This window comes from Salvelinus fontinalis, chromosome 20 (assembly GCF_029448725.1).
Source record: "Salvelinus fontinalis isolate EN_2023a chromosome 20, ASM2944872v1, whole genome shotgun sequence".
Classification (NCBI taxonomy): domain Eukaryota; kingdom Metazoa; phylum Chordata; class Actinopteri; order Salmoniformes; family Salmonidae; genus Salvelinus; species Salvelinus fontinalis.
The window spans coordinates 32,252,331-32,277,713 of record NC_074684.1 but is presented as its reverse complement, the minus strand read 5'-3'; the positions used below and the strand labels follow the sequence as shown (position 1 = coordinate 32,277,713).

General features: G+C 43.9%; 1 protein-coding gene and 1 pseudogene across 1 annotated transcript; one reads left to right on the top strand and one right to left on the bottom strand.

Moving 5' to 3' along the window:
* The first annotated feature begins 280 nt into the window (after positions 1-280).
* LOC129817734 (complement C1q-like protein 2) lies at positions 281-1,717 on the top strand (annotated as a pseudogene).
* A 12,633-nt stretch (positions 1,718-14,350) lies between these two features.
* LOC129817732 (uncharacterized) lies at positions 14,351-16,669 on the bottom strand. The gene has a single exon (XM_055873242.1). It carries the CDS (start codon positions 15,933-15,935, stop codon positions 14,964-14,966), a length of 972 nt encoding a protein of 323 aa, XP_055729217.1. The 5' UTR covers positions 15,936-16,669; the 3' UTR covers positions 14,351-14,963.
* Between the last annotated feature and the right edge of the window lie 8,714 nt (positions 16,670-25,383).

Genomic DNA, 25,383 nt, shown 5'->3' with positions numbered 1-25,383 from the left:
TGCTGTTCTATTACAGTACAAAGCGAAGGGTCGGTTTGATGTCATTTGTTGACACACAGAGTTGAGTGAACTTTGCTGATACCAGGGTTGCAAAATTCTGGTAATTACGACAAATTCCCCGGTGGTCCAGAAATCCCGGTTGGAGGAGTCCCGGATTTCCTGCTTTTCCCTCCTGATTCCAGGAATCTTCCAGCCAGGATTTCTGCAACAGCTGGGGATTTTTGAAAAGTTCCCAGAATTTTGCAACCCTGGTTACATTTTAAATAAACCAATCCATATATATCTAACTCAACATATGAGGAGCAGTCAGACATCTCAGCAAATCTCTCCCACCCAGTTCGTTCAAAAGCCCTGTGATGGAGTCCGTTTTGGCTGTGGTGGTGTTGCTTTGCTGTTGTGTGGTTGAGACTCAGACGGAGAGTGATTTCTCAGCTGTCCCGTCCGAGGTTGACAGGCTGCTGAGGGAACTGACAGCCCGAGTGGAGAAACTGGAGAGCGAGGGTAACAGTAATGTTGGCCATTTCTTATCATTGTCCCTAGACTTAGTTTCTTTATGTGTGTCGGTATTCCTACGGGCGTGCAGGAACAGTGTGTGTCGATATTCCTACGGGCGTGCAGGAACACTGTGTGTGTGTGTGTGTGTGTGTGTGTGTGTGTGTGTGTGTGTGTGTGTGTGTGTGTGTGTGTGTGTGTGTGTGTGTGTGTGTGTGTGTGTGTGTGTGTGTGTGTGTGTGTGTGTGTACTCATGCATGATCAATAGAAGTGTGTGTTCATCATGCTCTGTCATTATTTTAACAGTATCATTGGAAAGAAGTGCAAAAGTTCAGGATGTCAAACTATCTGGCTTGAAACGTTTGATGTGTAGTAATCTGAACATAATGTTTTTTTACAGGCAAACCAAAAGTGGCCTTCTCCACTTCACTTAGGGTCAGTGAGGAACATTATCACTTCGGACCTTTCGACGAGGACACCACCGTGGTGTATAAAAAGGTCACTACAAACATCGGTGAAGCATATAACCCAGAAACAGGTATTTACCCACTAGATAAGTCTCTCAGCATTTTATTAAAGGTGCAATCTGTAACTTCATTTTGTGTCAAACGCTGTCCTGCACTTGTAAACTGAGGGGATGGGACTTAGCGCATCAAACAGTTTGTTTAATCTTTCGGTTCTTGGCTGAAAGTGTTTGTAGTACTGAGTTGCCATTGGCAATGATGAAAGCTACAGATTGCACGTTTATGTATTTTACTGAGGTGTCTTTATGTCCTTGTTCTGTTGTGTCATAATCACATAAAGTTGTTTTTGTCCACCTTGCTTTCCCACCTGATGCAGGTGTCTTTACTGCACCTGTGGGAGGGGCCTACTACTTCACATTCACTTGCAATGTTGGGAATTCAGGGGTGGCGAATGCAGCGTTGCTTAAGAACGGTGTGAACATGGCTGCCGTCTATGAATATGCCAACCCAAAATCCTGTATTTACCACAGCGGGGCCAATGGAGTCACACTAGACCTGGTGGAAGGAGACAAAGTCTATGTGGTTCTCTGGAGTGGCAGTAGCATATTTGACAACAGCAGAATTAGCATGTTCAGTGGTTACCTTCTATTTCCTATCGATACTAAGTAATAGTAAAAGGCTGATAATTACATGGCATGACTTAGCAAGAATTGAAAATGCTTATTTCAACATTTCATTAAAGGAATAATCCACTCAAACTATCTTCTGGTATTCTTTTAATTAGTCCACTGTTGATTCAGTCCCAAAAAATGTTTGCGCTGCTGGTACGAACTGGTGAAACCAACATAGCAGTAGTTGGTTGGGCTTGACACACCAGGGCTGCTTGTACACAACCTAAAGCCTGTCTGGACTCACATTGTATGAGACTGTAATCCATCACCAGGAAGACAAAAGGTCAGGGGAAAGGACTAACAAATCATCTCCAAAATCTCCTGAAAACAGAAAGGTTGGACTGTTGGGCATAGGGCTAACAACCCGAAACCGCAAAAACGTTGTGCTACGAAACCGCAACAAATTACAATTCTACAAATGAATGCAAAGATCTCCCAGAGTCCCAGACTTGTATGACCACCATCAGTGAAAGCCTACGGGAAACTAGTGACTGACTTATGGGAGCACTAAACACCAAAAACAAACTGCACTTTGGCTTTTGTCATTTTTGAACAATGTTTGAGTCTAGAAAGCTGGCACAGGTTTCCAATGAAATGAGGAGATACAAGTTACAGATCCTGGGGGTGAGTGAAGTCAGGTGGACTAGTTCTGAATCCACGAGAACCAGCGCTGGAGAAACAGTACTACACGCTGGTGTCAGTGGTGGAAAACATACCCAATTGTCATACTTGAGTTAAAGTAAAGATACCTTAATAGAAAATGACTCAAGTGAAAGTGAGTCACCCAGTAAAATACTACTTGAGTAAAAGTCTAAAAGTATTTGGTTTTAAATATACTTACGTATCAAAAGTAAAAGTGTTAATCATTTCACATTCCTTATATTAAGCAAACCAGACGGAACCATTTTCTTTTTTTAAGGATGGCCAGTGGCACACTTCAACACTCAGCCAAAATTTACAAACGAAGTGTTTGTGTTTAGTGAGTTGGTCAGATCAGAGACAGTAGGGATGACCAGGGATGTTCTCTTGAGAAGCTTGTGAATTGTACCATTTACCTGTCCTGCTAAGCATTTGAAATGTAACAAGTGCTTTTGGGTGCCAGGGAAAATGTATGGCGTAAAAAGTACATTATTTTCTTCAGGAATATAGTGAAGTAGAAGTAGAAGTTGTATAAATATAAATAGTAAAGTACAGATACCCCCCAAAAACGAATTAGGTAGTACTTTAAAGTATTTTTACTAAGTACTTCACACCCCTGAATGGAGTCGACATCATCCTACAGAAAGGTGTAGAGAACTGTAATTGAATGGAAACCAATCAGCAGCACAATGATAACTGCCAGACTCAATGGACAACCTACCAAACTAACAATAATCAAATGTTATGCTCCCACAAACGATGCTCTTAGGGACTCATGACGTTGTTCTGGTTGCTTCTCTCCTAGTTGTGTACTGTATGCTGTTAGAATCTATGCTAACAACATGTCCATAAACATGGTATCGCTAATGGATTAGGGTTAAATGGGTGAACAGTGGCAAGTGTTACTGAGTGGACCGTCCTGGCTAAGTAAATGTAGTAAGAAGTGGTAGTTGCATCACTTGGTGTCCACTCCAAGGAGATACTAGGAGTTGGGAGAGACTGGGCGCCATGGCAACTTTCATTTAGTGTCTTTGACTGGTCAGTCCTTGAGTAAACATTCTTAAACCTTGGAAGAGTCATGCAAGGATGAGGAACCTATTTTTATTATCTGAGAATGTTTTACATCTTATCTGGTTCATAGTCGCCTATCTAATCTACAACCGGTCAGATAAAACCATGAATTATTACTTGAGAAGGGACAAACCGTTTTTTTTCTGTGGTTAACTTCCTCCTCGTAATATGGTTAAATATTTCTCATGACCAGTGAGGAGTCCAATAGCTTCTTGTTATGTAATCAAGGAGTCTCAGAAACTGAATGTACCATACATACTGCAGTCTCACAGAAAACAGTTTTGTCCACATAACCTGATTAAATTAAATGCTTTTTGTTCTGTTCTGGAAAATAAAACAAAAATAAGGATCCTACCTACCCATGTCTCAAGAATGTTTAAAAAAAAATATATATATAGGCGGCAGGACTTAAAGAAACAATCCATAACGACCAGGATTGCGGTATTACCCTGTGATAGTGGAAGATCAATCAGAAAATCCACCGACAGGTGCAACCAAGGCCGCTGTGGAACGGGTAAGGGGTGTAGCTTACCTATGGGCAGGTGCCTAGGAGCCTTACACTGGGCGCACACCGAGCAGGAGGAAACATACACCCTCACGTCCTTAGCCAAGGTAGGCCACCAGTACCTCGCTCTCAAACAGCGCACTGTCCAACCGATCCCAGGATGACCAGAGGATGGTGACGTGTGGGCCCAATAGATCAACCGGTCACGAACAGCAGACAGGACGTACAGACGCCCAGCGGGACACTGGACGGGAGCAGGCTCTGCACGTAACGCCAGCTCAATGTCCGTGTCCAGCTCCCACACTACCGGCGCCACCAAGCAGGAGGCGGGGAGTATGGGAGTGGGATCCATGGGCTCCTCCTCTATGTCATACAGCCGGGACAATGCATCTGCCTTCACGTTCTGGGAGCCTGGTGTGTAGGAAAGGGTAAATACAAAATGGGTGAAAAACATGGCCCACCTTGCCTGGCGAGGGTTCAGTCTCCTTGCTGCCCGGATGTACAGTGGTCAGTCCAGATGAGAAAAGGGTGTCTAGCCCCCTCAAGCCAATGTCTCCACGCCTTCAAGGCCTTGACGACAGCCAACAGCTCCCGGTCCCCCACGTCATAGTTTCACTCCGCCGGGCTAAGCTTCTTCGAGAAGAAGGCACAGGGGCGGAGCTTCGGTGGCGTAACCGAGCGCTGAGAGAGCACGGCTCCTATCCCAGCTTCGGACGCGTTCACCTCCACTATGAACGCCAAAGAGGGATCCGGATAGGCCAGCACGGGAGCCAAGGTAAACAGAGCCCTCAGGTGACGAAAAGCCCTGTCCGCCTCAGCTGACCACTGCAAGCGCACCGGGCCCCCCTTCAGCAGTGAGGTCATGGGAGCCGCTACCTGACCAAAAACCCCGGATAAACCTCCGGTAGTAGTTGGCAACCCCTAAGAACCACTGCACCTCCTTTACAGTGGTGGGAGTCGGACAATTACGCACGGCTGAAATGCGGTCACTCTCCATCTCCACCCCTGAGGTGGAAATGCGATACCCTAGGAAGGAGATGGACTGTTGAAAGAACAGGCATTTCTCAGCCTTGACGTACAGGTCATACTCCAACAGGCGACCAAGCACCCTGCGCACCAGGGACACATGCTCGGCGCATGCAGTGGAGTATATCAAATGTCATAAATTTACACCACTACACCCTGCCCGTGCAGGTCCCTGGAAATCTTGTCTACAAAGGCTTGGAAGACTGATGGCGCATTCATCAACCCGTACGGCATGACAAGGTACTCATAGTGCCCTGAGGTGGTACTGAAAGCCGTCTTCCACTCGTCTCCCTCCCGGATACGCACCAGGTTGTAAGCGCTCCTGAGATCTAGTTTGGTGAAGAAGCGCGACCCGTGCATTAACTCAATCGCTGTGGCTATGGGCGGTAGCGAGTAACTATACCTCACAGTGATCTGATTCAGACCCCGATAGTCAATACATGGGCGCAGATCTCCCTCCTTCTTCACAAAAAATAAACTTGAGGAGGCGGGTGAAGTGGAGAACCGAATGTACCCCTGATGCAGGGATTCGGAGACATATGTTTCCATAGCCTCCTTCTCCACCTGTGAGAGGGGATACACGTGACTCCTGGGAAGTGCAGCGTCTACCAGGAGATTTATCGCACAATCGCCCCGTCGATGGGGTGGTAATTGAGTCGCCTTCTTTTTGGAGAAGGCAAGAGCCAAATCGGCATATTCAGGGGGAATGCGGACGGTGGAGACCTGGTCTAAACTCTCCACTGTAGTAGCACCAACGGAAACCCCTAAACACCCACCTGAGCACTCTCGCGACCACCCAGTGAGAGCCCTTTGTGGCCAAGAAACAGTGGGGTTATGACAAGCTAACCAGGGTAGGCTCAGCACCACGGGAAACGCAGGAGAGTCAATAAGGAAGAGACTAATTCTCTCCTTGTGACCCCCCTGCGTCACCATGCCCAAAGGAGCGGTGACCTCCCTAATCAAACCTGACCCTAATGGCCGACTATCTAAGGCGTGAACGGGGAAGGGCACAGCCACGGGAACAATGGGGATCCCTAAACTATGGGCTAACGCTCTTCAATAAAATTCCCAGCCGCGCCAGAATCTACGAGCGCCTTATGCTGGGAATGCGGGGAAAACTCAGGGAAAGTGACATACACAAACAGAGGGCTCTGGGTGAAAATGGTACTGGCTCACCTGTTGCCTCGATCCCCAGAGGAACCAACCCGGCACCGACCGGCAGTGTGACCTCTGCGGCCACAAATGGTGCACGAGCTGGAACCCCCTCCGGTCTCCCTGCGCACCGCCCCTCCCAGCTCCATGGGTATCGGAGAGGGGGTGCGGGAGGATGGAACTACTAGACCCAGATCTGAACATCTACGGGTAGCCAGCAGGTTGTCCAGCCGGATAGACAGGTCCACCAGCTGGTCGAACGTGAGGGTGGTGTCTCTGCAGGCCAACTCCCGACAGACATGCTCGCGCAGACTGCAGCAGTAATGGTCGATCTGGGCCCTGTCGTTCCATCCCGTGCCGGCAGCCAGGGTCCTAAACTCCAGGGCGAACTCCTGGGCGCTCCTCATTTCCTGCCTCAGATGGAAGAGGCGCTCACACGCCGCTCTACCCTCGGGCGGGTGGTCGAAGAAAGGAAACGGCGGGTGAACTCCTCAAACTGGTCCAACGCCACATCTCCCTCTCTCCACACGGCATTGGCTCACTCCAGGGCTTTCCCGGTGAGGCACGAGACGAGGGCGGACACCCTCTCACGGCCCGATGGAGCCGGGTGGATGGTGGCCAGGTATAGGTCCAATTGTAAAAGGAACCCCTGGCAGTTCGCAGCCTTCCCATCGTATTCCTGGGGCAGGGAGAGACAAATCCCACTGGGACCAGGAGGAAGAGGGGCGCTCAGTGGAGACCCCGGTTGTGCTGGTGGAGGCGCTGGAAGAACTCCCTGTCTCTCCCAGTGGTCCATTGTCTGGACAACGCGGTCCATGGTGGTGCCAAGATGGTGGAGCATTGCTGCGTGCTCCTGGACGCGCTCCTCCACCCCTATACCCGGGGTACCTGCTCCTGCTGACTCCATAGTTCCGGTCGGTAATTCTGTAGTGAGCTGCGTACTGGCGGCAGAGAAGTCAGGCGCAGGAGAGCGAAAACTGATTTACAACAGTGTCGTTTAATATCCATAAACCACCGTCAACAGAACAATACAATAAATTGGTCAATCAAAACCCGGTAAATACCAGCATACCGTGCATAAGCACTAGAAGAAACATTTACCGACAAGGACATGGGGGGAACAGAGGGTTAAATACACAACATGTAATTGATGGAATTGGAACCAGGTGTGTTGAAAGACAAGACAAAACCAATGGAAAATGAAAAGTGGATCAGCGATGGCTAGAAGGTCGGTGACTTCGACCGCCGAACGCTGCCGCAACAAGGAGAGGGACCAACTTCGGTGGAAGTCGTGACACAGACTCAATGGACAACATACCAAACTAACAATAATTCCGTGTTATGCTCCCACAAACGATGCCAAATATAAAGAAAAATAGCTCGCTGAGGGACGTCAAGTTGCGAAGGAGGGCAGATGTCGCCAGTGACCACCATCTTGTGACTGCCAGCTGAAACATTCAGGACCACCAACATGTTGGCATGCTGAGAGACCAAACCATCAAGAAAACATTCATAATGCAAGCTCGCAACATGTCTTAAGCCCTTTCAAACAACACAGAAGAAGATTAAGAGGGGAATATATATATATAGATAGGAAGTGGGAGAAAGTGATTAAGGCTTACAGTAAAAGCAGCAAAGAAACCATGGACAGAGAAGGCGGCAATGGAAGGAATGAATCACCCCAGAAACATGGGAAATTGAGGAATGTATCAACCCAGAAACATGGGAAATTATTGAGGAATTAATCACCCCAGAAATATGGAAAATTATTGAGGAATTAATCACCCCAGAAACATGGAAAATTATTGAAGAAAGAAGGGGCCTGTAAGAGAAAACAACAGATGCCAAATCAAAAAGTCTGAAACAGAAACTGGAAGAGCAGTACAGAAAAATCAACAGGCTAGTTAGAAGAGACAACAGGCTAGTTAGAAGAGACAACAGGCTAGTAAGAAGAGACAACAGGCTAGTAAGAAGAGACAACAGGCTAGTTAGAAGAGACAACAGGCTAGTTAGAATAGACAACAGGCTAATAAGAAGAGACAACAGGCTAGTTAGAAGAGACAACAGGCTAGTTAGAAGAGACAACAGGCTAGTTAGAAGAGACAACAGGCTAGTTAGAATAGACAACAGGCTAGTTAGAAGAGACAACAGGCTAGTTAGAAGAGACAACAGGCTAGTTAGAAGAGCCAACAGGCTAGTTAGAAGAGACAACAGGCTAGTTAGAATAGACAACAGGCTAGTAAGAAGAGACAACAGGCTAGTAAGAAGAGACAACAGGCTAGTTAGAAGAGACAACAGGCTAGTTAGAAGAGACAACAGGCTAGTTAGAAGAGACAACAGGCTAGTTAGAATAGACAACAGGCTAGTAAGAAGAGACAACAGGCTAGTTAGAAGAGACAACAGGCTAGTTAGAAGAGACAACAGGCTAGTTAGAATAGACAACAGGCTAGTAAGAAGAGACAACAGGCTAGTTAGAAGAGACAACAGGCTAGTTAGAAGAGACAACAGGCTAGTTAGAATAGACAACAGGCTAGTTAGAATAGACAACAGGCTAGTAACAAGAGACAACAGGCTAGTAAGAAGAGACAACAGGCTAGTTAGAAGAGACAACAGGCTAGTTAGAAGAGACAACAGGCTAGTAAGAATAGACAACAGGCTAGTAATAAGAGACAACAGGCTAGTTAGAAGAGACAACAGGCTAGTAAGAAGAGACAACAGGCTAGTAAGAAGAGACAACAGGCTAGTTAGAAGAGACAACAGGCTAGTAAGAAGAGACAACAGGGCAGTTAGAATAGACAACAGGCTAGTAAGAATAGACAACAGGCTAGTAAGAAGAGACAACAGGCTAGTAAGAATAGACAACAGGCTAGTAAGAAGAGACAACAGGCTAGTAAGAAGAGACAACAGGCTAGTAAGAAGAGACAACAGGCTAGTAAGAAGAGACAACAGGCTAGTAAGAATAGACAACAGGCTAGTAAGAAGAGACAACAGGCTAGTAAGAAGAGACAACAGGCTAGTAAGAAGAAACAACAGGCTAGTTAGAGGAGACAAAAGGGTGTAAGGGACAGTATACAAAATCCCTAACCTAATCTGTGGCTGAAACTTCAAGTCAAATACAGAAAATGTACAGGAAGCAAGGTGGACAGAACATTTCAGAGGTTCTCAACAGAGAACTGTGGATCTAATTAACACACCTGACACTGCTCCAGAAGATCTACACATAAACACCGACCCACCAACCGAAGAAGAGATAATCACTACCAAGTTCACTACAGAATGGAAAAGCTCCAGGTCCTGATAGCCTCAATGCAGAGCTGTTCAATATCTTCACTGACATCTGAAGGAAAGGAAATATACCTTCAGATTGGACCAAAAGGATCATCATACAGGTACCTAGGAAGGGCACACTACTGCAAAAACAGGATGGGTATCAGTTCCCAACAAGATCTATTGCAAGATTATCGTACAACGGATCTCTTCAGCTGTAGACAAAGTGCTTATGAACGAACGAGCGGGTTTTAGGGTTAGGAAGGAGCTGTACAGACCAGATCTTTGCCTTCAGGAACATTATTGAGCAATGTAGTGAGTTGCGTTGCAAGCTCTGCATCAACGTTATTGACTTCCAGAAGACTTTTGACAACATCCGCCACGGAAGCTTATGGAAGATATTAAGAATTTATGGAATTTCCACCCATGTCGTTAACATCATAAAACAGTTCTGCAGCAACTTCTCATGCACTGTGGGAACGAACAACATGAGCTTTGCTGTGAAGTCTGGAGTTTGTTAAGATTGTGTGATTTCAGCCCTACTCTGCAACCTGGCAATAGACTGGGTGATGCGGCGAACAACAGAAGATCAGGCAAGAGGTATACGATGGACCTTGTATTTTACTAAGACCTTGACTTCACCGATGACAACTCTTTTATCACACACCAACATCGACAAGCCCAAAATTGACCGAATCCAGTCCTTTGGCCAGCAAGAAGGCCTGGTTATCAACTGCAGCAAGACAAAGGTCATGAAAAATGAAATCGCTATTTTTAAAACAAGCGATAGAAAGCTGGTTGCAATTTCAGTATAATCCACCTTAAACGACAGAACACATATTACAACAAATATTATGGTTAAACTCAAATATACAAATTGATATATATTTTTTTTTTTGGGGGGGGGAGAAACAAAATTACAAACGGTATAATCTTTATTAATGATATTATAAATAGGACTGGAGGAGTTATGTCACACGTGCAGCTAACAAAAATATATGGTCTGCTCTATCCAAAACTACAACCAACTGATTGCACCATTAACACAAAAATATTGTGGTGTAAGTAAAAATACTTTAAAGTACTACTTAAGTATTTTTTTGTGGGGTATCTGTACTTAACTTTACAATAATTTTTTTTTTTACAACTTTTACTTTTACTCCACTACATTCCTACAGAAAAGTATGTACTTTTTACACCATACATTTTCCCTGACACCTAAAAGTTCTTGTTACATTTTTTATGCTTAGCAGGACAAGAACATTTTCAAATTCACACACTTATCAAGAGACCATCCCTGGTCATCCCTACTGCCTCTGATGTGGCAGACTCACTAAACACAAATGCTTTCTTTGTAAATGATTGTCTTAGTGTTGGAGTGTTCTGCTGGCTGTCTGTAAATACAAAAATTAAAAATTAAATCTTGCCATCTGGTTTGATTAATATAAGGGATTTAAAACAATTTATACTTTTACTTTTGATATTTAAGTATATTTTAGCAATTACCTTTAATTTTGATACTTATGTATATTTAAAACCAAAGACGTAAGTCGCTCTGGATAAGAGCGTCTGCTAAATGACTTAAATGTAATGTAAATGTTTTAGACTTTTACTAAAGTAGTATTTTACTGGGTGACCTAAAAAATTTCCTGAGTCATTTTTACTTGACTCAAGTAAAAGTGAAAGTCACCCAGTAAAATATTAGTTATTCTTTGCTTTTGACCAGTTGAAGTGCCTATTGTTGTCTGTATTGTATTTGTCATTGCTAAAAGACCTGGATCAGGCCTTGATCCTTGCTGCTCCGGAGCCTAGTGGTTAAAGTGTTGGGCCGGTAACCAAAAGGTTGCTAGATCAAATCCCTGAGGTGATAAGGTAAAAATCTATAATTTTGCCCCTGAACAAGTTAACCCACTGTTTCTAGGCCGTTATTGTAAATAAGAATTTGTTCTTAACTGACTTGCCTAGGTAAATAAAGGTGAAATATAAAAATAAAAAAATCTTTGCACCCTCAAAAGGCTTTCAGTAAGATAAACCCCCTTGCCCTTCCACTTCCCTTACTCTCAAAACCTCCTACCGACACGCAACGTAACATGAAGAGAGATAGTATGCATCCATTTCTCATGCTTGAAGGACAGAAAGGCCCACATGACACCTTGAGCCCTGAATGGCCTTTGGGCACTTTAGTGTTCACCAGACTCCCCTTTGAACTAGCATCTGTTTGTTAGTTTTATCCTAAGAAAACACACTGGTCTCTCTAGAGGAAGGGTGTTAAAGACTGAAAGGATGGGTGAATGTGATAGTCCTCTGACGGTAGTTATTTGTGGCAGGCTGCCAGAACTAATGCAGCTCCCATTGGGGAGGGAGAGCTATTACTCAGATGAGCGGGAGTGCGGTAACTCATGGTATTGAAGAGCCCAGCCTCGCCTTTTGTTGATCAATGGCCAGGTTTTGCCATCAAAGCCTGGGAGCATACATGGTACGGTGCAGGGCACAGGTAAATGCACAGACTATTTTTTCCTCGGGGTCCCATTATTAGCCAGATAATTATCATGTTGCAAAAAAATAAATAATTGACAAGCCCACTAGGCTTTAAATTGGAACAGCCCATCTGGCATTTCCCCGAAATGCCAGATGGCCAGTCCGACCCTGGGCAAATGATTCTGGAAGGTGGTCAAGGCAGCGACGTATAGCCCACTGTGGCATAGAATGATACAGAGTCAAGCTAAGATTAGTGGAGGACGCTCTTACGACACTGAAGAGTGGAGCCCATTCTGGTCTCAGGAGTATGGAAGGATAGGGTGGAAGGATAGGATGGAAGGATAGGAAATAAGGATAGGGTGGAAGGATAGGTTAGGATGGAAGAATAGGATGGAAGGATAGGGTGGAAGGATAGGGTGGAAGGATAGAAGGATAGGATGGAAGGATAGGATGGAAGGATAGGAAATAAGGATAGGGTGGAAGGATAGGATAGGGTGGAAGAATAGGGTGGAAGGATAGGGTGGAAGGATAGGGTGGAAGGATAGGATGGAAGGATGGGGTAGAAGGATAGGATGGAAGGATAGGGTGGAAGGATAGGATGGAAGGATAGGAAATAAGGATAGGGTGGAAGGATAGGATAGGATGGAAGGATAGGATGGAATGATAGGGTGGAAGGATAGGTTAGAAGGATAGGATGGAAGGATAGGAAATAAGGATAGGGTGGAAGGATAGGATAGGATGGAAGGATAGGGTGGAAGGATAGGTTAGAAGGATGGAAGGATAGGGTGGAAGGATAGGAAATAAAGATAGGGTGGAAGGATAGGGTGGAAGGATAGGATGGAAGGATAGGGTGGAAGGATAGGATGGAAGGATGGTTTGGAAGGATAGGGTGGAAGGATAGAAGGATAGGATGGAAGGATAGGATGGAAGGATAGGGTGGAAGGATGGGGTGGAAGGATAGGGTGGAAGGATAGGATGGAAGGATAGGATGGAAGGATGGGGTGGAAGGATAGGGTGGAAGGATAGGATGGAAGGATAGGATGGAAGGGTGGGTTGGAAGGATAGGGTGGAAGGATAGGTTGGAAGGATAGGATGGGTGGAAGGATAGGTTGGAAGATTAGGGTGGAAGGATAGGATGGAAGGATAGGATGGAAGGATGGGGTGGAAGGATAGGGTGGAAGGATAGGATGGAAGGATAGGATGGAAGGATGGGTTGGAAGGATAGGGTGGAAGTATAGAAGGATAGGATGGAAGGATAGGATGGAAGGATAGGGTGGAAGGATGGGGTGGAAGGATAGGGTGGAAGGATAGGATGGAAGGATAGGATGGAAGGGTGGGTTGGAAGGATAGGGTGGAAGGATATGATGGAAGGATAGGATGGAAGGATATGGTGGAAGGATAGGGTGGAAGGATAGGTTGGAAGATTATGGTGGAAGGATAGGATGGAAGGATAGGGTGGAAGGATAGGATGGAAGGATGGGGTGGAAGGATAGGGTGGAAGGATAGGATGGAAGGATGGGTTGGAAGGATAGGGTGGAAGGATAGAAGGATAGGATGGAAGGATAGGATGGGTGGTAGGGTGGAAGGATAGGATGGAAGGATGGGGTGGAAGGATAGGGTGGAAGGATAGGATGGAAGGATAGGGTGGGTGGTAGGGTGGAAGGATAGGATGGAAGGATAGGGTGGGTGGTAGGGTGGAAGGATATGGTGGGTGGTAGGGTGGAAGGATAGGGTGGGTGGTAGGGTGGAAGGATATGGTGGGTGGTAGGGTGGAAGGATAGGGTGGGTGGTAGGGTAGAAGGATAGGGTGGAAGGATAGCGTGGGTGGTAGGGTGGAAGGATAGGGTGGAAGTCTATCCTGATTAAGAAATTCTATTACTCTTGAAGTTCACTCTGATTCGATGAAAACTCTCCCTCTCATTACCCTTTCCCTTCCTCTCTGGTGCCATTTCTTTCTCATTTCATTCACACATTCACAAAGCATTTAATGGGCAATGCCCCAGAACTCTGAAATATATTCTTCATGTAAACGTTATGTGTAATTTATTAGGAAATGTGTCAGCCTGTAAACTGTTGTCACTCTGGTATTGCCCAATGTCTGCAGTTTGCAAACAACCCATTGCCAATACACCAATATCGAAACAGCTTTGTAATATATAATACTTTTTTCTCAGCTGAGGACCGTTCTGTCACCGTTTTCTCCATCCCAGCAAATAATTCGTTTACAACAATGAGAACATGCTTTCTTGTACAGTACCTCTGTATATTTTGATAAGACCCGTTCCAAAAGTGTTTAACGTAGCCTATTGATCTCCACCTGCCCTGAAAAATCCCACGCGCCAACAAGCAATATCTAATTGAAAAACATTAAAGACAAAGCAACATTTCAGAGCATAAAGATTTCAATGGTTCCCATTTTAAATAATAAGAACGCCCTACTCTAGTTGATACCTGGGTCATTGATTTAGTCAACAAAGGTGTGCGTGCGCAAAAGTACTTGAAATAAGTGCATAAAGCATGATCTCAAGTCCTCTTGTCTAATTAACATACTATAGTGTAAACGTGACAAACCATGAAAAACAATATTATTCACAAAAGGCTTTATTTGTGTGTTCATACAGGCTACGTTTTGCACATGGATATTGTAAAAAAGGAGGCTACATTTGGCTATAACTTTCACAAAGGTCAGGGCGCACAATGTTACTCCTACTGAAAAGACCAAAACACAGTGTATTTTGCGGTTAAATGTGTAAGTTAATGGACATAGGCTACCTGAGAGGGACTACATATTTTCTCTGCCAATCCATTCCTGATATCATCTTACCTTGGGACAGAGCCTATAAAGATATACCATACAAATGCCTTTCCCGTTAAGTAGCTATAGGCTGTTTGTGTATCATGGCTCCGTTACCCTTGAGAATACGGTCCAATGTAAACAACACATTTAAACGTAGGCCTATAGCTCAATCCAGACACGATAAATGATTTCGTTCATTTCCTCAACATTATGGGGTCACAATAGAAGATGCTTCGATAGAAATGTTGTGATGCCAACAATCCAAATAAGGGTACCAAATGAAGGCATACCTGAACTATTGGAATGTTAGGCTATAATGCTAATTTTCAAAAAGCGTTAATGCATTATAAGAATAGGCCCTTATAACGCAGTTTGAATGGTGCCCAAAAAAGCATGTGCGTTTAGGATTGTGTGGTTCTCGCTGGGGCATCTCCGTTTTCCATGGTAACTATCTCCTCCTGCCTGTGCTCTGGTACGTTAGAGGACCGATCCGTTATTAAATCCGAATCACGTTGTGCATCGGTAAAGGTAACCGGTCCCCATGTACCCTGGGCCTGGTCAGAGGTAGAGTCGGTGCGCAAAGTCTGATGATCTGCGTTTGTAGCCGCCGCGGCTTCCGCCAGCGTCACTCCGCTCATCCGAGAAGAATCCGTAGTTTGGCTCTCTTGAATATATTCCAGCCCAGATCCTTCCACAGGTTCGTGTTGTACTCCAACAGCAGGAGAGACCAAGCTAAACGTCCACCACTTATCCTCTTGGTCCATGGTTGCGTGCGTCGGCAAGTTCACTGAGTCCTCTCCAGTGACACTTGGAGACCCGTGTCTGACTTCTGTTGGAGTTGCCAATTTGTTGTTTGTGGCTGCGTAGTTTTGCGCAGAGACCAAGTGTATTTTCGTTGGTCCGACATTCGCTGTTTTGGGCGTATTGTCGTCTGCGGAGACCGTGGGACTTTTACTACTGCTATCCGCCCACTGAAATGCCTCAGTCCCGGACGTCTCTGTTTTGATGGTAACTGGTGATGCCTTGGACCTCGTGTCGTCGCGTATACTAGCGTCCGTCTGCGTACCAGTGTGCATTGTATTATTTGGCACACTACTGGTGGTTATGTTCGCAGTAGTATTCGCCGCGACAACGGTCACAGCATTGGGGCTCGCAAATGATGAGGAGGCAGCGGCAGACGTCGGTTTCCATATTAGGCTGTAGTATATGGCCAATATTATAGCCGCCAGAGAAACTGACAACACGTATGCGAAAACAGTGGCCAGTCTCACCCACTTTTTGTTAGTCTTCGCAGCCATTTTCGCCTTTTTGTCCCCCGTGTATGTGGCGGGTTTCCCCCGTTCCATGTTGGGCATGAAGTCTCTGTCCCTCATTTTCGACCTTCTCCCTCTTCGCTCCGCCGCACCGTCCGTCTTGAAGGATTAGATGGTATCCACGGTGCAAGAGAATATGCCTTCCCGCTTAATTAACGCACACAAAATGTGTCTTTCACACCGACGTATCACTTCGTAACCAAACAGATTACTATCGCGCTCATCTTGGCTCGGATATAACACAGGCTCACTTCATAAAGCGGTTGCACCCTTCCGTTATTTACCAGGCATTTACTGGGAAGATAATGAGATGGTGCGGTGCGCTAGTCTCCGTGGTCCATGCGCTTCCTGCTACGCTCACTGCAATTGTTTATCCCAACGAAAGCTCTTGTAGGCGATTATTTAGAGGCTTTGCGTCCAGGCAGCGAGGATGTGATTAATTCGACTCATTAAATGAGGTAACGTACAAGGGCGCCTCTCTGTTGTCCAACAAATGAAGTGGACGGTCTGGTCTCAAAACATGGTCGGGAGGCGGGCCTTTGATGAAGCGATGAAATTTAAATCTTTTTTTTTTACCCTGCATTGATCAATTTCACTGTCCTCAAATTCCATGATTTCAAGACATCAGACTTCATGAAAACAGGCTCCATGTTTCTCTCTCGTTGCATTAGCCTATACTTATTGTATTCTGCAGAAGGATAGATGAGTGCACATGGTGATCTTTCTTTTTTACGTCCATGTAAAAACACAAAGATAAAAACGAACCATACTGGACCACATGCAACACACACAGTATGTCACCTATCAGCCTATAGACTATATTATACGCCTACAACCTGCCAGAACACCAAATTACAGGCAATTAACCAATACCCACAAACCAGACACACTGAAGGTTATTTTCGATTATAAATAAAAGATCCCTGAATTGTACCATACGCATAATTAATTAATCCCCCAGGATCTATTTGGATTACTTTTTTGTTGTTATTGTTCAGTCATCATCAAATACTTGAACTACATAAAGTCTTGATGCGCAATGAGTGATGTTGGCATTGAGCACAGGCGATCGATTGCATGGACAGCTCCGCGTAGTAAACCATTGGTACAAACAGAGGTATGAGCTAAACTTAGGTGTACCTGTTGGTGTAACAGTATAGCGCGCACCACCGCTAACTAGCTAGCCATTTCACATCGGTTACATTGGCAATTGTGATAGAATACAGAATTGCTTGATGAAGCTATGCACCATTGCGCCTAGGCCTATACTATAGCCTACTTATTAGTTGTAGCTACCTCTTAAATTGAGGAAGGCTTTAATTTCTTACCCTTCTATCGTGGTTGGTTGAAGTTGTGACACTTTTAACTTCGCTGATATAAGACCTATCTATCAATTTCTCCCCAAATAAATGTTCAGATCAGATGCTCAGATTACCAGACAAGGAAGGCTGTGCACAAATAATAATTTATTCAATTTCTGTAACTCTTTTCGTAGAATAACAAATACATTTAAGCTACATTGTCTAGGTGGAATAAAAGACCACATGAGACCGTTTTTTTTGTTTACATGCAACAATCCATGTTTTTCACACTTCACACTTTAGTCACAAACCGGCGTCGACTGTGTCTCGGTGATGGCATTGCGCGAATCACGTCAGCGCCATGACGCAAGCTACGTTCCAAAGCAAGCAGGCACAGCTCTTTCAGCTCCGTGACGCACCCGGGACTGTCAAGGGAGGGGACATTGTTGTTCTGGGACTCCATCCAACTAGCACAGCCAGGAATGCGTTACTTGTTTCTCTTTATATAGACCATTTATATAGACTTCCTGTGTTGGGTCCAGACCTCTGTCATAACTGAATGTAGGCTATGAAAAGGTTCATCATGGTCCCCATAGCTGCCTGGTACCTTGATCTAAATTGGATTTGGTGATCAATCATTGATGCTTTAGTGTTTTCAAGGTCATTGTGGAGCATCATAGTATCATTTTCTGTCTTTGCACAAGGTATATGTTTGAATAAGGGACATTCCAAGTAAAAGTGCTCTTTAAAAAACAGATATTAAACAGACACACCCACTCATTGCCGAGCAGAGAAAAAAGTAATTGCTTGAGAGAGAGAGAAAAAAAACAAGGATTTCCTGGATCTTACATAAAATTAGATTTGCATTTACGCAGAGGCTCAAGAATGAAGCTCATTGATTTGTGCTGATGAGGGTCTTACTTTCTGCCAGATGAGGTGTGTGTGTGTGTGTGTGTGTGTGTGTGTGTGTGTGTGTGTGTGTGTGTGTGTGTGTGTGTGTGTGTGTGTGTGTGTGTGTGTGTGTGTGTGTGTGTGTGTGTGTGTGTGTGTGTGTGTGTGTGTGTGTGTGTGTGTGTGTGGAGAACTATAGCCCATTTATCCCTAATAAGCACATTGTCAACAGATGTTCCATCAGCCCCAAGTTTTACACAACCATATGCAAACCCAACACCTTTCACTTGTGTATGTTGTAAACACGTGTGTATATGACCAGATCTCTTCATGAAAAAGCAGTACATAAATTAGTAGCCTATGTCTGCACTACTGCTCACGCCAACCACTGCACAGCTTAGGTGTGCAACTGAGCGTACCTGTATTCGTGAAAAGGGACATATTCTGTGCTCCGTAACCTTTTTCATATTCCCTCTGGGATTGCTGTATGAATTTTGGATGGGTGGTCTCCAGGGAGGCAGAGACAGGGGCCACTGGGTTAATGTTGCTGACTGACAGCAGGCCTACGTCAGTCAGTCTCCCCTGGTGACTGTCTCCAATGGCGACAGCCTCCGGCACACATCTGTGCTCCTCTGCGTTTCATCCTCTAGAAAATGGGGGGAGTGAGTGTATCTGTAATATTTTAATGAAAGAATAAGCACACACTGTACAGGCTTATTCCTGCAAGTGTGTGAAATGTAGGCCTATGTGTACTTTCTGCAGTTTTTGCTCTTTTTTGTGAGTGAGTGTGCTCATTCATGTGTAACTAGTGATCTGTGTGTTAGAGTGACAGATGTAACCAGTCACTGCAGATTGGCAATCCACTTGTATCCATTTTGGTGCTCAGCAGGTGGCCTCCAAATCTGTTCTGGAACATGGCCGATATCATGATATCATGACGTCCTCTTTAGAGCTATAGTTAGCCCATCTGTCAATACTCCTGTGACATAATTTCCTGTCTTTACATAGTTTTTTATGCTTTTGGTATCTTGTGACACAGTAACAAGTGCGTGTGTGCGTGTTTGCGTGTGTGTATGTGACAAAATCTCTTGGTGGCCTTTGAGCAGCGGGGTTGGGTAATAAAGTGTTTGGCGCCAACAGCAGCAGCTGGGCACTATAAACTAGGGGAGGAGGCACTCTGACTCTTTGGCGCTGCCAGGCACTCAATTACAGCCAATTAACCAATGCACACAAGCCAGACACCCTGAAGGTTATTTTGTATTAACAATACAAGATCCCAGAAATGTTCCATATGCACCAAAGGCTTATTCCTCTCAGATTTTGTGTACACATTTGTTTGCATCCCTATTAATGTCCTTTGCCAAGAGAATCAATCCACCTGGCAGGTGTGGCATATCAATAAGCTGATTAAACAGCATTATCATTATACAGGTGCACCTTCTACTGGGGACAATAAAATGTGCAGTTTTGTCACAAAACACAATGCCACACATGTCTCAAGTTTTGAGGGAGTGTGCAATTGTCATGTTGACAGCAGGGATGTCCACCAAAGTAGTTGTCAGAAAATGTAATGTTAATTTCTCTACCATAAGCCGCCTCCAACTTCGTTTTAGAGAATTTGGCAGTAGGTCCAACCGGCTTCACAACAGCAGACCACGTGTATGGCGTTGTGTGGGCAAGGGGTTTGCTGATGTCAACGGTGTTGCACCATGGTGACGGTGGGGTTATGGTGTGGGCACGCGTACGCTACGGACAACAAACTCAATTGCATTTTATCGATGCCAATTTGAATGCACAGAGATACCGTGACGAGATCCTGAGGCCCATTGTTGTGCCATTCATCTGCCGCCATCACCTCATGTTTCAGCATGATAATGCACGGCCCCATGTCGCAAGGATCTGTACACAATTCCTGGAAGCTGAAAACGTCCCAGTTCCTGGATCGACGTGTACAACAGTGTGCTCCAGTTCCCGGCAATATCCAGCAACATCGCACAGCCATTGAAGAGTAGGGGGACAACATTCCACAGGCCACAATCAACAGCCTGATCATCTCTATGTGAAGGAAATGTGTTGCGCTGCATGAGGCAAATGGTCACATAAGATACTGACTGGTTTTCTGATCCAAGCCCTGAACTATTTTTTTTAAAGGTATCTGTGACCAACAGATCTGTTTTCCCAGTTATGTGACATCCAGAGATTAGGACCTAATACATTTATTTTAATTGACATTTTTGTTCAGTATGTTTTACAATTGTTTTTCATTCATATTATTTCAGCACTTTTGTATGGCTACACAATCTATGTTTCATATCTTACATAAAGAAGTGTCGTGTTTGAGGTGTTTGACAAGAATGTCCGATTTTAGCAAGGATGGGTGTGTGTATTCTGTCTGTTTGTGTCTCTCTGCGTGTGCGTAAGCGCGTGTGTGTGTGTGTGTGTGTGTGCGTGTGTGTGTGTGTGAGCGTGTGTGCACGAGCGTGCGTGTGTTCCAAAGTTATTATAGTTTTGTTTTTTAAACTTTTTATTTCTATTAGTTGTTTATTTGGAATTCAGTTTAGTTTCCGTTGTCAGACCTGATTGGCTAGTATTTACTTCATTTCAATTGTGTAGAAGTATTTCTATTTTGTTTTTATATTATTAAGTTTCAGTTTTAGTTTTAGTATTAGGGAGCGAAAACATGCGTGGCTTGGAGACATTATGTTGTCTATGTCTGGGGGACAGCAATGCATACTGGGATGAGTCAGGTCATAGATCAGGTTTAAAGGGGCAATCAGCAGTTGCTGCATCCATTGTTTTACTTATAAATGATGTGTACACATTGATTCTTGAAGAATATAACTTATAAGTGCCTCATTAGCTTAGTTCGATTGTCGGTCCCCATCAGAACCTAAAATATATGCTTGTCTTACTCCAATGTTTGTAAATGTGAACAAACACTGTGCAGCCTCAAAACATGGTTAAAACTATAATACTTGCAGGTCTGTCTGTTAATTTTAGAGTAGTTGCAATTCTCCATCCCCATCCTTCAGCTTTTTACCAAAACAGTGGCGGAGAGGACGCTTTGTTATTGTTTTACCTGCTGATTAGTCCTTTAAATTATGAGGTCAATTGCAATGTGACTTGGTTTTAAAAGGAAGAGCGCTAACACTGGTGTAAAAAGATATGGAGGAAGGAAACTCTTTCTCGCCCATGTTTACAACAATCCAATGCTTTTCACCTTAGTAGGACAAGTTAGCTACATAGCCTGTTTTTTCCCTGTTAGCTAGTGATAGTGATGTAGTCTCAGATATCCCAGACCTTGGAGCATTGTAAGCTAAGCAAGCAACTCATCTGTCTAGAGGCTAATAGTGACATCGCCATCTCCTGCCAGCATTTACCCTCCAGATTCTGTAGCTTGAAAACACACCGGAAACATTGAATAACGCATTGGAAACCCAATTGGATTTTTTCCCAAAGCTTAGATAAAAACTAAAACAACATAATTCATCATAGTTTTTTTTTATATATATTTGAGTTAGTTAGTTTTGGAGTCAAAGATAATAGTTTCATTGTTGTTTTAGTTATAGGTTTGTTAATTCTTTTTTTATTTCAGTTTACTAAATCGTTTTTTCATCATTTGTTTTCATTTTAGTTTCAGTTTTAGTTTACTATAATAACCTAGGTAAATGCTCTGAAAAAAGAGTCTTGATATTCACAACACCTCCAAAGATAGCTTAGAATATCTTTGTCTTACAAACCAAAACCAAAACTATCTTCACCTTATGGTTCTGCAAGCTGTGCTGTGATTCAGCCCTTCTGATTTGACCACCACCAAACAGGATGAGATACAGCCTTTGCAGACTGTAATGCACGGACACACAACCATACTAGAGATAAAGGGTCTTGGTGCCTGGTTCTAATTGGCCACCGTCTGCACATCAAACAGGCATCTCTCTCTCTTTTCACCTCCAGCCACCTCAACTAGATGAGATCAGAGAGGAAGAGAGAGAGGCATAATAGTGTTGAAACGCAATGAGTGAGTGTGCATGCACCTTTATCTGTCAATGCGTGTGTATACTTGTATCTGGGGGAGGGTGGATGACATGAGACAGACACCAACACAGCCTTGAAAGGGGGCAGATTCTGCTCCATGTAAAATGTGACACACCGTTGTCACTGTCATGTTTAGCACGTGCTCTGGTAACCCCCCCCCCCCCCGATATATCTTGTAGTTTTCAATGAATTCCCTTATTCATGGAAACGTGGTTTCATATGATTTTTCTCATCACGTGTATACATCTTGTTATTAATTAAGTACAAAATGACATTTGAGGAATTCTTCATAACACTGCCCTGTTTTTGTCCTACACAAGAGCAAGAGCACAAATAGAAGAATATCCCATGACTTACCAATCATAAAAATGTTAATCCTATTTGGATGATCAACTGTAAATTTACTGTACTGTACATACACATACACATACATATATACACTGTATATACAGTGCCTTTAGAAATTATTCAGACCCCTTGACCTTTTCCACATTTTGTTACGTTACAGCCTTATTCTAAAATGTATTAAATTGTTTTTGTCCCTCATCAATCTATACACAATACCACAATGACAAAGCAAAAAGTTTTTTTTTATTACAAATAAAAACAGAAATATTACATTTACATAAGTATTCAGACCCTTTACTCAGTACTTTGTTGAAGCAACTTTGGCAGCGATTACAGCATCGAGTCTTCTTGGGCATGACACTACAAGGCACAGCTGTATTTGGGTAGTTACTCCCATTCTTCTCTGCAGATCCTCTCAAGCTCTGTCAGGTTGGAGGGGAGTGTTGCTGCACAGCTATTTTCAGGTCTCTCCGGAGATGTTTAAATGGGTTCAAGTCCGGGTTCTTGCTGGGCCACTCAAGGACATTCAGAGACTTGTCCTGAAGCCACTCCTGCGTTGTCTTGGCTGTGTGCTTAGGGTCGTTGTCCTGTTGGAAGGTGAACCTTCGCCTCAGTCGGAGGTCCTGAGCGCTCTGGAGTAGGTTTTCATCAAGTATCTCTCTGTACTTTGCTCCGTTCTTCTTTGCCTCGATCGTGACTAGTCTCCTAGTCCCTACCGCTAAAAAACATCCCCACAGCATGATGCTGCCACCACCATGCTTCACTGTAGGGATGATGCCAGGTTTCCTCCAAACGTAACGCTTGGCATTCAGGCCAAAGAGTTCAATCTTGGTTTCATCAGACCAGAGAATCTTAAGGTGCCTTTTGGCAAACTCAAAGCGAGCTGTCATGTCCATTTTACTGACGAGTCGCTTCCGTCTGGCCAATCTACCATCAAGGCCTGATTGGCGGAGTGCAGCAGAGATGGTTGTCCTTCTGGAGGTTTCTTCCATCTCGACAGAGGAACTCTAGTGACCATCAGGTTCTTGGTCACCTCCCTGACAAAGGCCATTCTCCCCTGATTGCTCAGTTTGGCCAGCTCTAGGTAGAGTCTTGGTGGTTCCAAATTTGATGGAGGCCACTGTGTTGTTGGGGACCTCCTTCAATGTTGCAGAAATGTTTTTGTACCCTTCCCAAATTCTGTGCCTCAACACAATCCTGTCTCAGAGCTCTATGGAAAATGATTTCGACCTCATGGCTTGTTTTTTGCTCTGACATGCACTGTCAACTGTGGGACCTTATATAGACAGAGGTGTTTGCCTTTCCAAATCATGTCCAATCAATTGAATTTACCACAGGTGGACTCCAATCAAGTTGTAGAAATCTCAAGGATGATCGATGGAAACAGGATGCCCCGGAGCTCAAAGGGTCTGAATACCGATGTAAATAAGGTATGTCTGTTTTTGGATTTTTTTATACATTTGCTAAAATAAAAAATTCAACATTTTCACTTTGTCATTATGGTGTATTTTGTGTAGATTGCTGAGGATTTGTATTTATTTAATCCATTTTAGAAAAAGGCTGTAATGTAACAAAATATGGGAAAAGTAAAGGGGTCTGAATACTTTCCGAAGGTACTGAGTATATACAGTACCAGTCAAAAGTTTGGACACATACTCATTCAAGAGTTATTCTTAATTTGTACTATTTTCTACATTGTAGAATAATAGTGAATACATCAACTATGAAATAACACATATGGAATCATGTAGTTAACAAAAAAGTGTTCAACAAATCAAAATATATTGTCTATTCTTCAGAGTAGCCACCCGTTGCCTTGATGATAACTTTACACACTCTGGCATTCTTCCAATCAGCTTCATCTAGAATGTTTTTCCAACGGTCTTGAAGGATATCCCACACGTGCTGAAAACTTGTTGGCTGCTTTTCCTTTACTCTGCGGTCCAACTCATCCCAAACCATCTCAACTAGGTTGAGGTCGGGTGATTGTGGAGGCCAGGTCAAATAGCCCTTACAGAGCATCTACTCTGCTTCTCACAAAGACACGGCAGTTGGAACCAAAAATCTAAAATTTGGACTCATCAGACCAAAGGTTCAAATTTCCACCAGTCTAATGTCCATTGCTCGTGTTTCTAGGCCCAAGTAAGTCTCTTCTTATTATTGGTGTCCTTTAGTAGTGGTTTCTTTGCAGCAATTCGATCATAAAGGCCTGATTCACACAGTCTCCTCTGAACAGTTGATGTTGAGATGTGTCTGTTACTTGAACTCTGTGAAACTGTAATAAACTTATCCTCTGCAGCAGAGGTAACTCTTGGTCTTCCTTTCCTGTGGCGGTCCTCATGAGAGCCAGTTTCATCATAGCGCTTGATGGTTTTTGCGACTGCATTTTAAGACACTTTCAAAGTTCTTAAATTTTTCCGTATTGACTGAGCTTCATGTCTTAAAGTAATGATGGACTGTTGTTTGTCTTTGCTTATTTAAGCTTTTCTTGCCATAATATGGACTTGGTCTTTTACCAAATAGGGCTATCTTATGTATACCACCCCTACCTTGTCACACAACATTGGCTAAAACGCATTAAGAAGGAAAGAAATTCCACAAATGAACTTTTAACAAGACACACCTGTTAATTGCAAAACATTCCAGGTGACTACCTCATGAAGCTGGTTGAGAGAATGTCCAAGAGTATGCAAAGCTGTCATCAAGGCAAACGGTGTCTACTTTTTTTGTGGTTACTAATTTCATAGTTTTCACTATTATTGTACAATGTAGAAAATATTATTTTTTTAAAGAAACAAGGCTATGTGTACTGTGAAGGTTGTATGACACTTCTCCATACAGAGTCAGAATTAAAGGAGAATTACATTTATATTAAATATTTTGTTCGTTTGTCTTTACCGTGAGTACTATGAATGTGTTTCACATTCTGTTGT